Source organism: Macrobrachium nipponense, chromosome 32, assembly GCF_015104395.2.
Source record: "Macrobrachium nipponense isolate FS-2020 chromosome 32, ASM1510439v2, whole genome shotgun sequence".
In the NCBI taxonomy this organism is placed as follows: domain Eukaryota; kingdom Metazoa; phylum Arthropoda; class Malacostraca; order Decapoda; family Palaemonidae; genus Macrobrachium; species Macrobrachium nipponense.
Genome location: NC_061094.1, coordinates 61450736 through 61465678, shown reverse-complemented (window position 1 = coordinate 61465678; position 14943 = coordinate 61450736). Strand labels below are relative to the sequence as shown.

Genomic DNA, 14943 nt, shown 5'->3' with positions numbered 1-14943 from the left:
AAAACATGGATCCCCTACCCCCCCCCCACCCCCCTTTTTAATGCTGTCACTCTCCTCCACGATCTGGTGAGAGAGAGAGAGAGAGAGAGAGAGAGAGAGAGAGATAGAGAAAGTTAATTTGATGATTGTGCTGACATTATAAAAGGGTAATAAAAGAGTAAGATCTATTATTATTATTATTATTATCATTATTATTATTATTATTATACTTCTACCTCATATATGTCTTATTCAATAAAAGGTTAATATAATAATAATAATAATAATAATAATAATAATAATAATAATAATAATAATAATAATAATAATAATAATAATAATAATAACAATGCGCAACTGGAATACAATACTTACAAGCTCTGGAATAAGACTAGCAGAGGTTAATATCAGGAGAGGGTATCTTCCAGGGCGACTCACTGTCCCCCCTACTCTTCGTAGTAGCCATGATTCCCATGACAAAAGTACTACAGAAGATGGATGCCGGGTACCAACTCAAGAAAAAGAGGCAACAGAATCAATCATCTGATGTTCATGGACGACATCAAGCTGTATGGTAAGAGCATCAAGGAAATAGATACCCTAATCCAGACTGTAAGGGTTGTATATGGGGACATCAGGATGGAGTTTGGAATAGAAAAATGCGCCTTAGTCAACATACAAAAGGGCAAAGTAACAAGAACTGAAGGATAAAGCTACCAGATGGGAGCAACATCGAAAACATAGATGAGACAGGATACAAAAACCTGGGAATAATGAAAGGAGGGGATATAAAATACCAAGAGATGAAGGACACGATCAGGAAAGAATATATACAGAGACTCAAGGCGATACTCAAGTCAAAACTCAACGCCGGAAATATGATAAAAGCCATAAACACATGGGCAGTGCCAGTAATCAGATACAACGCAGGAATAGTCGAATGGACGAAGGCAGAACTCCGCAGCATAGATCAGAAAACCAGGAAACATATGACAATACACAAAGCACTACACCCAAGAGCAAATACGGACAGACTATACATAACACGAAAGGAAGGAGGGAGAGGACTACTAAGTATAGAGGACTGCGTCAACATCGAAAACAGAGCACTGGGCAATATCTGAAAACCAGTGAAGACGAGTGGCTAAAGAGTGCATGGGAAGGACTACTAATAGAAGTAGACGAAGACCCAGAAATATACAGACAGGAGAAAGACAGACAGAACAGAGACTGGCACAACAAACCAATGCACGGACAATACATGAGAGACTAAAGAACTAGCCAGCGATGACAATTGGCAATGGCTACAGAGGGGAGAGCTAAAGAAGGAAACTGAAGGAATGATACACGGCACAAGATCAGGCCCTAAGAACCAGTATGTTCAAAGAACGATAGACGGAAATAACTCTCTCCCATATGTAGAAGTGCAATACGAAAAATGAAACCATAAAACCACATAGCAAGTGAATGCCCGGCACTTGCACAGAACCAGTACAAAAAGAGGCATGATTCTGTGGCAAAAGCCCTCCACTGGAGCCTGTGCAAGAAACATCAGCTACCTTGCAGTAATAAGTGGTACGAGCACCAACCTGAAGGAGTGATAGAAAACGATCAGGCAAAGATCCTCTGGGACTATGGTATCAGAACGGATAGGGTGATACGTGCAAACAGACCAGACGTGATGTTGATTGACAAAATCAAGAAGAAAGTATCACTCATTGATGTCGCAATACCATGGGACACCAGAGTTGAAGAGAAAGAGAGGGAAAAAATGGATAAGTATCAAGATCTGAAATAGAAATAAGAAGGATATGGGATATGCCAGTTGAAATCGTACCATAATCATAGGAGCACTAGGCACGATCCCAAGATCCCTGAAAAGGAATCTAGAAAAAAACTAGAGGCTGAAGTAGCTCCAGGACTCATGCAGAAGTGTGATCCTAGAAACGGCACACTATAGGTAAGAAAAGTGATGGACTCCTAAGGAGGCAGGATGCAACCCGGAACCCCACACTATAAATACCACCCAGTCGAATTGGAGGACTGTGATAGAGCAAAAAAAAAAAAAAAAAAAAAAAAAAAATAATAATATAAAATAATCACCTTTATCTCACAATGATAATAATAATTATTACTACAACAAAGAAACTACATTAATCCCAAGGCTCAGAATGACAAAATCCAATTCCCAAATCTCTAGTCAATGTTAAATTAAAATTTCATCGGAGAGAACATAAATTTTACAGTAAATATATTGACAAAGAACTTTTTATGTTATGTTTAATTGGAGGCCCATTTAAATTGGAGGCCCATACTCCTCATAGAACGTTTGAAATTTATTTCCAAATGATTTATGAAGTTGCCTGGAAAGGTTAGTGAATCACATACTACTAGACACACAAGACACATATACACACATGCACATACACAAACACAAACACATATACACACGCAAACACACACCTATGTGTGTTTATCTGTTACTAAGTATATTGCCATCGAGAATGACCTAAATATTCCTCCACACTTATCAGAACCACTCTGTACATTTCAATTATTTATATAAGAAACTTTTCTACAGAGCGATGCAAAAAGAAGAAGGATTTACGACGCCAAAAAATGTCCAGAAATATCTTCTTATACTAGATAATACATGGCAACGCTAAGAAGAAATTCCACTGGATAAAAGAGAAGGGTAATATTTTCTTGTGGTAGTGACAAATCCCCGTCAACAAGAACAGCCCGAGCTGAAATATTTAGAACAGCAACAAGTTGGGAAAAAGATAAGTCTAACTTTCCTGAACCTGGCAAGATATGTCTTTATGATTTGTATTTTTTTTTGCCTCACTAACTTAATAAATAAATTAGTGGTTGAAATACTATTGACGTAGTAATTTATTTACTAACTTAGTAAATAAATTAGAGGATACATTTCCTAAGAAGGAGATTAAGTAAAAAAAGTCTTAATTTATGGTTTTGCATCTACTGACCAGCGGGAAAGAGACACTCGTTGACCTGACATTCATCAGATTGTTATTATTATTATTATTATTATTATTATTATTATTATTATTATTATTATTATTATTATTATTATATTATATTTTTTGAGGAAGACGTAACGGTTGACTTATAAGATTTATTGCTCTGGAGTTACTTCTGGAATTAGAGGGTTCTTTCTTAAGTTTTCTTTTTGATATCTTGTAGTTTTTTTTTAGAAACAATATTTTAAAAGACGAAAAGTATGTCTGTAACAGTTTGGGATTTTGGGATTAAGTCACACACAATCTCTCTCTCTCTCTCTCTCTCCTATGTTTGGGATTTTGGGATTACGTTAAACACTTTCTTCTCCTCTGCTCTTCTCGTCTCTCGATTCGTCTCCTCTCTCTCAGTTCTCATTCTATCGCAAAGCCACTTGCAATATTATTAAGACAAAGTGTAGATACAGGCAAGATTTATGATGAGCACAAATTAGCATAATATTACCCCTACTTTCAAAGTGGATCAAGACTAGAGGCAAGTAATTATAGGCCTGTGAGTCTAACATCACATATTATGAAAGTGTATGAAAACGGGTGAATGAAGAAAAATATTATGAAACATTTAATAAAAAATAATTTGTTTAATAAAGGACAACATGGTTTCGTACCCGGAAAAAGTACACAAACCCAACTGTTAGTCCACCGTGAGAACATATTCAAAAATATGAAAAGCGGAAATGAAACAGATGTGGTTTATTTAGACTTTGCAAAAGCTTTTGATAAAGTAGACCATAATATATTAGCGAAGAAAATGAGAAAACACAATATCGTGGATAAAGTAGGAAGATGGTTAAAAGAATTTTTACACAACGAAAAGAAAAACAGATAGTTATTGCAAACGACGAGAAATCGGATGAAGTCAAGGTAATATCCGGTGTGCCGCAAGGTACGGTGTTAGCTGCAATACTGTTTGTTATTATGATTGAAGACATAGACAATAATGTGAAGGATTCGGTAGTGAGTAGTTTCGCAGATGACACAAGAATAAGTAGAGAAATTACTTGTGATGAAGATAGGAACGCTCTACAAAGAGACCTTAACAAAGTATATGATTGGGCAGAGGTAAAATAGGATGGTATTTAACTCTGATAAATTTGAATCAATAAATTATGGAGACAGAGAAAGAAAGCTATATGCATATAAGGGACCTAATAATGAGACCATCACAAATAAGGAAGCGGTTAAAGACCTTGGTGTGATGATGAATAGGAACATTTATGCAATGATCAAATAGCAACTCTGTTGGCAAAATGTAAAGCAAAAATGGGAATGTTGTTACGGCACTTCAAAAACAAAGAAAAGCTGAACACATGAATTAATGCTTTATAAAACATATGTTTCGTAGTCCACTTGAATATTGCAATATGATATGGTACCCACAATATCAAAAGGATATTGCACAAATAGAGAGTGTACAAGGTCCTTTACAGCTAGAATAGAAGAAGTTAAGGACCTAGACTACTGGGAAAGACTACAATTCTTAAAATTAATATAGTCTAGAAAGGAGAAGAGAACGCTACATGATAATTCAGGCATGGAAACAGATAGAAGGAATAGCAGAAAATATCATGGAACTAAAATATCAGAAAGAGCAAGCAGAGGTAGATTAATAGTGCCCAAAACTATACCAGGAAAAATAAGGAAAGCACACAGGACATTAATCCACTACGCACCAGCATCGAATGCAGCGTCTATTCAATGCGTTGCCAGCTCATCTGAGGAAATATATCAGGAGTGAGCGTAGATGTGTTTAAGAATAAGCTCGACAAATATCTAAACTGCATCCCAGACCATCCAAGATTGGAAGATGCAAAATATACCGGAAGATGTACTAGCAACTCTCTGGTAGACATTAGAGGTGCCTCACACTGAGGGACTGGGGCAACCCGAACAAGATGTAAGGTCTGTAAGGTAAGGTCTCTCTCTCTCTTTACAGTTTGGGATTTTGGGAAAAAGTTAAATTCTCTCTCTCTCTCTCTCTCTCTCTCTCTCTCTCTCTCTCTGACAGTTTGGGATTTTGGATTAAGTTAAACATGCTCTCTCTCTCTCTCTCTCTCTCTCTCTCTCTCTCTCTCTCTCTCTCTCATCTCTCTCTCTTCTAACCAGCGTGGGTTCAAATCGCATACGAGCAGGAGAATATCTACACTGATTTCCTTTTGGATTTGAAGGCTTCCTGCAGAAAGTCCATCCAAGGACATTATGAAATCGAGAAGTTAATAGGTAATTCTTTTCACGTTTATGGCTTTAATTCCTTTTCAATTTTATGGCTTTAATTCCTTGAGGATGTTCTAGAAAAACTAGTCTCAATAGTAATGTAATGAAAGCTGCATTTTTACATAAAATATTCTCAAAAGTAATTTAAAGAAAGTTGTATCTATACATATTTATCACAATGAAGGAAACTACCTGTATATTACTATGTTGATAAATGTGTATAGATATATTACACCTTAAGTTTTCGTTACTATTAGAAATAAAATAATGCAAAGTACAAGTAATACGATAATTTCCATCTACGACGCGAAGCAATTTATGAATACAAATTTAATATTACATTTTCCGGGGAAATACATAAATAAGCTATGAACATAAATCATGTCGAAAGCTAAATAAAAAGAAAACACGATTGTGATGACGCAAAAAAACACCAGCGGCATTAGCTTTTTAAGAACGAAAACGGAACATTTTCATATTCATATTACAAATCTGTATGAAATTAGAATTAGTTGTACCCAGAATTAAAACCTACTACTCTCTCTCTCTCTCTCTCTCTCTCTCTCTCTCTAGATCACGCTCTCTTCCTCCCTCTCTCTCTCTCTCTCTCTCTCTCCTCTCTCTCTCTCTCTCTCTCTCACTAGCTCACGCTCTCCCTCCCTCTCTCTCTCTCTCTTGTTCACTCACTCACACACTCTCTCTCTCTCTCTTTAACTCATCCCCGTCTCTCTCTTTCTCTTTCTCTTGTTCACTCACGCATTCTCTCTCTCTCTCTCTCTCTCTCTCTCTCATTCATACACAATCCCTCTCTTTCTCTTGTTCACTCACTCATTCACACTCACACACACACACACCACACACACACCCACTCTCTCTCTCTCTCTCTCTCTCTCTCTCTCTCTCTCTCCTCCTCTGACTCATCCCCGTCTCCCTCTCTCTCTAGTTCACTCACTCACACACACACACACTCACAAACACACACACACACACACTCTATCTCTAAAGCTCACGCTCTTTCCCTCTCTCTCTCTCTCTCATGTTCACTCACTCACTCACTCTCTCTTTAAATACCTTATCCCCGTCTCTCTCTCTCTCTCTTGTTCACTCACTCATCCACTCTCCATCTCTCTCTCTCTCTCTTCTCTGTCTCCCTCTCTTGTTTACTCTCTCTCTCTCTCTCTCTCTCTCTCTCTCTCTCTCTCTCTCTCTCTTCTGTAATGGCAAAATCTGCTTGCGAGAATTTCCTGTGGCTTGGTGAATATATGATGACATTCTCTCTCTCTCTCTCTCTCTCTCTCTCTCTCTCTCTCTCTCTCTCTCCAGCAACGCAACAAGGTATGCGGCGGCTCTTAAAGCAATATCCCCTCGGGATAATTCACGTAGGCGAAATGATATTAATGTAATCTTTGTAATTCTGCAATTTTTATAATTAAATAACACATAACTGGTGGAATAATTCCTGAATTACTTTTACTAGTTACTTGAAGTTAAAAAAAAACTTATAGAAAACGGATGTTATTAGATTTTTAGACTTTGTTAGACTGCTAGACTTTGTTAAGAATTTTTCTGCTTAGAACATTTGCTTTAGATTTTTAGACTTTGCTTTTTATTTTTACTTCAAATTTTTTAGATCTTTCTTAGGGAATTTTTAACTTTACTTTTAGACTTCATTAGAATTTATTACACAATTAGACTTTTAGACTTCATTACAATTTATCAGACTTTACTAGATTTTTAGACTTCATTAGAATTAATTAGACTTTCTTAGACTTCACCAGATTTTTAGACTTCATTAGAACTTATTAGACTTTGCTAGACTTCACTAGATTTTTAGACTTTGTTAGAATCTTTAGACTTTACTTAATTTTTTGACTATTAAAATTTATGAGACTTTATTAGACTTTACTAGATCTTTAGACTTCATTAGAATTTATTAGACTTCACTAGGTTTTTAGACTTTATTAGACTTTACTAGATTTTTAGACTTTATTAGACTTTACTAGATTTTTAGACTTAATTAGACTTTACTAGATCTTTGGACTTCATTAGAATTTATTAGACTTCACTAGGTTTTTAGACTTTATTAGACTTTACTAGATTTTTAGACTTTACTAGAATTTATTAGACTTTATATTAAGACTTACCGTGGCGCCATCGACAGTGACGGCAACACGATTCTGACTCGAGATGACGTCGACGGTCAGAGTCTTCGGAGGCGATTCCTGAAGGCGAAGGTTGTTCCTCCGCCCTACGCCTGCGCCTCCGCCGTCCCCGTCACTCTCTGGGATAGGAAACATAGGAGAAATCAAGAATTTCACGAAATCCCTAGGAAATATGTAAAATCAGGGGTTTCACGAAATCCCTAGAAATTCACGAAATCCCATGTGAAATCAGGGATTTTACGAAATCCCTAAATATATATATATATTTGTGAATTCAGGGATTTCACGAAATCCCTAAGAAATATGTGAAAATCAAGGATTTCACGAAGGTACTAGGAAATATATGAAATCAGGGATTTCGCGAAAATCTCTAGGAAATATGTGAAATCAGGGGTTTCACGAAATTCCCAGGAAATATGTGAAGTCAGGGGTTTCACGAAATTCCCAGGAAATATGTGAAATCAGGGGTTTCACGAAATTCCCAGGAAATATGTGAAATCAGGGCTTTCACGAAATCCCTAGGAAATATGTGAAATCAAGGATTTCACGAAATCCCTAGGAAATATGTGAAATCAGGGATTTTACGAAAATCACTAGGAAATATATGAAATCAGGGGTTTCATGAAATCCCTAGGAAATATGTGAAATCACGAAATTCCTAGGTAATTTGTGAAATTACCAATTCGCTTATCATTTTGAACACCGAGGGGCTAGTACTAAACACGCTGAAACAGTGCTTCATCTGCACTGTTTCGCCGTGTTCAGTACTAGGCCCTAGGGAGTCAAATGTACTTTGCAGTGTTTAGTACTAGCCCCTGAGGAGTCAAATGTACTTTGCTGTGTTTAGTACTAGCCCCTGGGAAGACAAAAATGTACTTCGCCGTGTTTAGTACTAGCCCCTGGGAAGACAAATGTATTTTTCCGTGTTTAGAACTAGCCCCTGGAAAGACAAATGTACTTCGCCATGTTTAGTACTAGCCCCTGGGGAGTTAAATGTACTTCGCCGTGTTTAGTACTAGCCCTTAGGAAGACATGTACTTCCCGTGTTTAGTGCTACCCCGTGGGGAAACAAATGTCCCTAAGTGCATTTGATCCCCCAGGGGCTAGTACTAAACACTGCGAAACACATTTCACCTCTAAGGGACTAGTACCAACCTCAGCAAAACCATGTAGATGAATCACTGTTTCACCATGTTCAGTACTAACCCTCTGGGATCAAATGTTCCAAAGCGAATTGGTTATTTTACATATGCTTTAAGGATTTTACATATTCCCTGTAACATAAATATGTGTATACACATACATATTTCTAAAATAAGTTGCTCAGGTAGAAATGTATATGATTTATCAACAAATACATCAAAATTTTATTTTCTCACATTCCTCACTATAAAAAATCCGTTTAATAAGACCCGACCTGCACCAAAATAAGTAAATGCCCCACACGACCATTTAGCAAAACAAAATCACTTTATTACTTCAACATTCACTGAATTAAAAAAATCCAGGTTTAAACAAGATACTATACTCGTACGGTACCTGTGTTGATCATCGGTGCTCGAAGTTGCCGTGTTTTATCCACGATGAAGGAAACATTAATGATGATGGTAGCCACGAGCACAAGCATTAGCGCACACTGGAAGGTAAGATGTTAATTATAGCTTGTTGAATGGGCTAAGATTCGAAGGAATGTTATTCCAACGAGTAATGTGTTTAAATAAATACGCGAGATATGCTAGGATATTTTCATGTTTCTTCTACCTTTTTCTCTTGTGATTTGATTATTACCTAATCCTGCTTTTATTTTCCTTATTTTAATATGTTCTCAGGACTTTCTAAGTATGATTTTTAATGTTTATTTTTTTTCAAAATCTACTATAAACCTCAATTTCTATCAAAACTATTTCATAAAACTCCACCACAAAATCCTTCACTTCATATTTATCTCACTGGCTGCCTTGCATCTCTGCGCTGCCCTCAACAGACGTTTTCTACAGATACTATTTTAGTCCCTATCCCAGTGAACTAAACACGAACGAGAAATACACCAACCTCAAAATTATTTGTTTTAGAAACCTGTTAAGTGTCAACGAAGCACACATAACTTAGCTCTCTGTGGTGTAATGTGTCCCAACTGGATCTCCTCTACAGATACTATTTTGGTCACTATCAGGGTAAGGTGAAGAACAGAGTTCCAGTCTCAAAATAAGTTGTTGCTGCAGAACCTTACCGAGTTTCAACAACGCCAATAACTTAGCTCTGTGCTGTAAGGTTTCCCCACTAAATCTTATCTACAGATACTATTTTGGCCACTATTCCAAAGAGCTGAACGATGACGTCCCAGCTTCTAAACTCGCAACACGAATGGGACATGCCCCAACCCGAAAATAAGTTGTTGCATAATCCAGTCAAGTGTCAACTGGCTCTTTGTGCTATAAGGTGCTCCAACTGGATCTTCTCTACAGATACTATTTTGGTCACTATTCCGAAGAGCTGACCGATGACGTCCCAGCCTCTAAACACGAACGGGACATGCCCCAACCTCCAAAATAAGTTGCTGCAGAATCTGGCATAGTGTCAACAGAGACCTCAGATTTCTCAATCGGAGAGAGAGGCTCATTCAATAATCTAGGGGAAATCTCAAAATACAAGAACAGGTGAGAACTGGAAGGGGAGGAGGTAAATGCAGAAATCGGATGAATAAGAGAGAACTTGGGGAGGTCAGTTTGCAGGAGAAGGATAAGAGAAAGAAAAGGAAGATCTTATAAACATTTATTGATAGGCAGATCAGGGACGTATAACAGGTAAGGAATAACATTTGCAATTAAATTATACATTGATAAGGCAGGTGGCTCGGTAGTCCTTAACCACTGTAAAATAAGATAGGGGAAGGAAGAAATATAATATACATCGAGTTTGCTCTGTTGTAGGAAAAGCTTGCTATAGCGCTCAGAATCCCCCCCAAAATAGAATTTGGCCCCCCCCCAAAAAAAAAAAGTTCAGAAAAAAATAGAAATCCGCAAAAAATAGAATCCTACAAAACTTAGAACTCTGAAAAAAAACCAGAATTCCACAAAAGACAAAATACCACAAAAATAGAATTCCGCAAAAAAAAAAAAAAAAAAATGAATTCCGCAAACCTTAGAATTCTAGAAAAAAAAAAAAAAAACAGAATTCCACAAAAAAAAAAAAATTACACAACAAACAGAAATCCGCCAAAAATATAATTCCGCAAAAAAAAAGAAAAAAAAAAAGATTCCGCAAAACACCCATAAAATATAGAATTCCGCAAAAAAAAAAAAAAAAAAAAAAAAAAACGAAAATACAATGATTTCCACTCTATCTTAATCCCAGACTAACGCCTTCCACCTCCCTTTCACCTCACCCTAATGAAAGAACTGGTGGGAGGTCCTTCTCTCGATCTTTTTCTTACGTTTCAATTGATTTTCTTTATTATCTACCTTTCTGCTTCTCCTGACACTCATAGTCTTGACTAGAACCTTTTGTCTGAGCCTATGTATTCTACATCTGACTTAACACCACAAAAAGGTATTTATCATGGATTTAAGTAGCTAGTAGCCCAATTTGAAGACTATATATAAATTACATACTTCTCCCTGTCTGAAAAGCATTATAGTTCTTTAATTGATTTTTTTACTAGTTAAAGGATTTAAGTAGCTAGTAGCCAATTAGAAGACTATATATTAAATGAAATACTTCTCTTTGTCAGAGAAAAATTATATTCTTCAATTGATTTTTTTTACCAGTTGAAGGATTTAAGTAGCTAATAGCCCAATTTGGAGGCTATTTATAAGAAATACTTGACTTTATCATAGAAGTATTGCAAATATTGGATTTATTTTTGGGAGTCTCAAGGATTTCAGTGGCTAGTAGCCTAATTTGAAGACAATTATATAAGAAATATTTCTCTTTATCAGAGAAGTATTATAGTTCTTCAATTTATTTTTGCAAGTCAGTCACCCAATACAAGACGACCTTATAATACACACTTATGAAAATATACACAAGACGACCTATAATACACACTTATGATAATATACACAAGAAGACCTATAATACACACTTATGATAATCTACAAGAGACGACCTTATAATAGACACTTATGATAATATACACAAGACGACCTATAATACACACTTGTGATAATATACAAGAGACGACCTTATAATAGACACTTATGATAATCTACACGAGACGACCTTAAAATACACACTTATGATAATCTACAAGAGACGACCTTATAATAGGCACTTATGATAATCTCCACGAGACGACCTATAATACACACTTATGATAATATACAATATGATCAAAATGGACTAAAACTTTAAGGGTTACATAATTAATTATTCACTGTAGCGCAAAAATGAGTAATGATTTTACCTCGAAAGGTTCTGTACTTAGAGGCATTTTGGAAAAAAAAACCTTTTTAAAAAGATATTTTACAGAACTGGGAAGTCCTTTGGTACATTTCAGTGGAAATAGCCTACTGTAATGAAATTTTGAGAGAAGATGATAGAATGGTGCCATAAGAACAAGGATGCATACGTACATTTTCAGATGTTCTAGAGAGAGAGAGAGAGAGAGAGAGAGAGAGAGAGAGAGAGAGGAGAATCCCACATCGATTCAAAGCCCTCTTTTGAAATGCAAGGAGGGTCAGGAATCTTGGCATTTGCATGCCAACCACACATGTCCCTGAAATGGTTATGGAGAGGTTTCTAATGGCAGAGGTGGCGTCACATACCTACACACTACCTCCTCCTCCTCCTCCTCCTCCTCCTCCTTCACGTACACGCGACCTCTCGAGGGACCTCCGTGGAGGAGGTATCGACGATAAGAAGAGGCGGTTCAGAAGGTGGGAGACGACGCAGCAGAAGGCGTTGAAGGTCTTGTCAACATCAGAATGACTTTTTTGTGTGGATTTATTCATTTTTTGAGACACTAATCCGACTGCGATATACTTCTGGTCCTGGTCTCTCTCTCTCTCTCTCTCTCTCTCTCTCTCTCTCTCTCTCAGTAATGAATTCAGCTTATGCTTATATTCTACTGAAGAGCTCATTTACATTATATTCTTACTTTGCTTAAATATATCACCAATCATATTATATTTTTTCGTTATGAAGAATGTGATCTCAATGACTCCTTTTACTTATATAACAGAAAAACCATCTATCCTAGTCTCTCTCTCTCTCTCTCTCTCTCTCTCTCTCTCTCTCTCTCTCTCTCTCTCTCTCTCTCTCTCGTAGACGTTGTCAAATGTAACTACCATTATCAATCCTCCATAACCTTAGTATTCTTAATGATCTCAGTATTAATATAAATGGTGCTTTATTTTATTTATGTATGATGTATTTCAAACTAAACTGGGTGTTCTTCTTTACGTCGACGTTCAATAAAAACATTTCGAAAGCCTCAGAATTCATAATGAAAAGATTAAATGTAAACTGAGTGGCTTACGATTAACAAACTTGAACTTGACACTTGACCTTCTCATAAACGCATGAAGAATATAATCTGGTTAAGTCTGGAAAGATGACTGATTTCACAACGACAATTTGGCGTCGCGGAAAGAAAATGAAATATGAGAATCTGAAGTAAAGAGAATAGATACGAAAGTTCATCTCTCTCTCTCTCTCTTTCTCTCTCATTCTAAAACTGTGTCTGTTAAATCACAAAGGTGTTACAGACAAATATTACAAGCATGACTCAAGGGAAGTCCTCTCTCTCTCTCTCTCTCTCTCTCTCTCTCTCTCTCTCTCTGTTAAATCATATAGGTTTTACAAATAAATATTGCAAGTCTGCCTCAAGGGAAGTGCTTTTTTCCTCTCTCTCTCTCTCTCCTCTCTCTCTCTCTCTCTTCTCTCTCTCTCTTAAGAGCATGTCTCAAGGGAAGTATTTCTCTCTCTCTCTCTCTCTCTCTCTTCTAAGAGCATGTCTCAAGGGAAGTATTTCTCTCTCTCTCTCTCTCTCTCTCTCCAGTGTTTGCACAGCCCCAATCTAATGAAAAACAAGCAAGGAAAACAAACATACAAGCTTATAATAATTAAGAGAATACTAAATATCTACAAACTTCATTTACAGCACTGGACGGTTTCTGCATGTAAATGTAGACCATCAGAATACTCTCATTCTATTTTCGACCTTACGTCACGAATGGATAAAGCCCATTTTAGTGCGACCGTCTACCAGGCGATTATTTCCAGGGGGTAAAGTGTCGCTGTTAAACTTATTTTTAATTTCCTCGCAATTAAAAAGTATTAGTCGTCGTATTAAAAATGCTCGATTTATTTGCGTCGAATCGTTTATGGAGCAAACGAACGTATTTTATTTAAGATAATATATTTTTCGCCTCGAGAAATTACATCAAATGAGGCTTACGAATGCTTGCAACGAAACGGAATATTCTCTCATTTCACAACGATAGGTTGGAAAGCTAAGCAATATTTGTCGAATTTGAAAGATGGGCAACTTTTCATGTTGCAGAATTATATGTTAATTGATAAGTACTGTGGTTGAGAACTGTATTGGAACTTTGGTAAAATTTCGTAAGGCGATAAGAGGCACACGAATACATATATACATACATACATACATACATACATATATATATATATATATATATATATATATATAATACGTATGTATGAGAGAGAGAGAAGAGGAGAGAGAGAGAAGGAAAGTAGAGAGAGACGAGAGAGAGAGACGAGAGAGGGAGAGAGAGAGAGAGTTTTTCTTAAAAGTATTTACAAGAAAGGGATGTAATAAAATTAAAACAGGAACACATTTACTTTTGAGTGCATATATATATATATATATTTATTATATATATTATCTATCTATATACAAGATTATATATATATCTATATATATATATAATATATATATATATATATATATTTAGGGTAGAATCTTAAATCCTTTTAGACCATAATTGGGCTCTACTCGAACTGCTGTTGAGATAGTTTTATAAATAAGAATATTTAAGCGGATTATGTAGTCGATGGCTCCCGCCATTTGTAGATGGTACTCCATCCAGGAACTGACCCGAGATGGCGTTGCCTAACTTCGCTAATAATCTGATGACAAAGAGTACTATATTCAAAGTACAGGTCTGTGTATGTGTGGGTATTTCAAGCAAAAGTGTTTGAGTGTAGGTATGTGTATGTGTTAATTTTACGTATAGGTAAGTATAGGTAAGTATAGGTAAAGCATTACTACCCTAATGCAATTACTTAATTACTTCTTTAATGCAATTTAATTATTTAATCTATTTTTTTCTAAGAACTGGTCTCTTTTTTTTCTTTATTTTCTGTTTCTTATGTCTTTCAAATGAACTCCACATACTTTGGAAACTTGTTCTTTATGAATAGTATTCCTCTTCCAAATAATAATAATAATAATAATAATAATAATAATAATAATAATAATAATAATAATAATAATAATAATAATAATAATAATAATAAGAAGAAGAAGAAGAAGAAGAAGAAGAAGAAGAAGAAGAAGAAGAAGAAAACTGATAGTA

At 36.0% G+C, this 14943-nt stretch overlaps 1 protein-coding gene across 1 annotated transcript in view; it reads right to left on the bottom strand.

Moving 5' to 3' along the window:
- Positions 1-33: 33 nt before the first annotated feature.
- Positions 34-14943, bottom strand: part of LOC135207444 (uncharacterized) — a gene marked incomplete at its 3' end in the record, with an annotated part of 15449 nt that continues 539 nt past the window's right edge. Inside the window, exons 2-4 of the mRNA XM_064239170.1 lie at positions 8936-9032; positions 7379-7515; positions 34-63 (exon numbers count right to left, since the gene is read on the bottom strand). Of these exons, the coding sequence (XP_064095240.1) occupies positions 34-63; positions 7379-7515; positions 8936-9032 (264 nt within the window). The remainder of the gene's footprint in view (positions 64-7378; positions 7516-8935; positions 9033-14943) is intronic.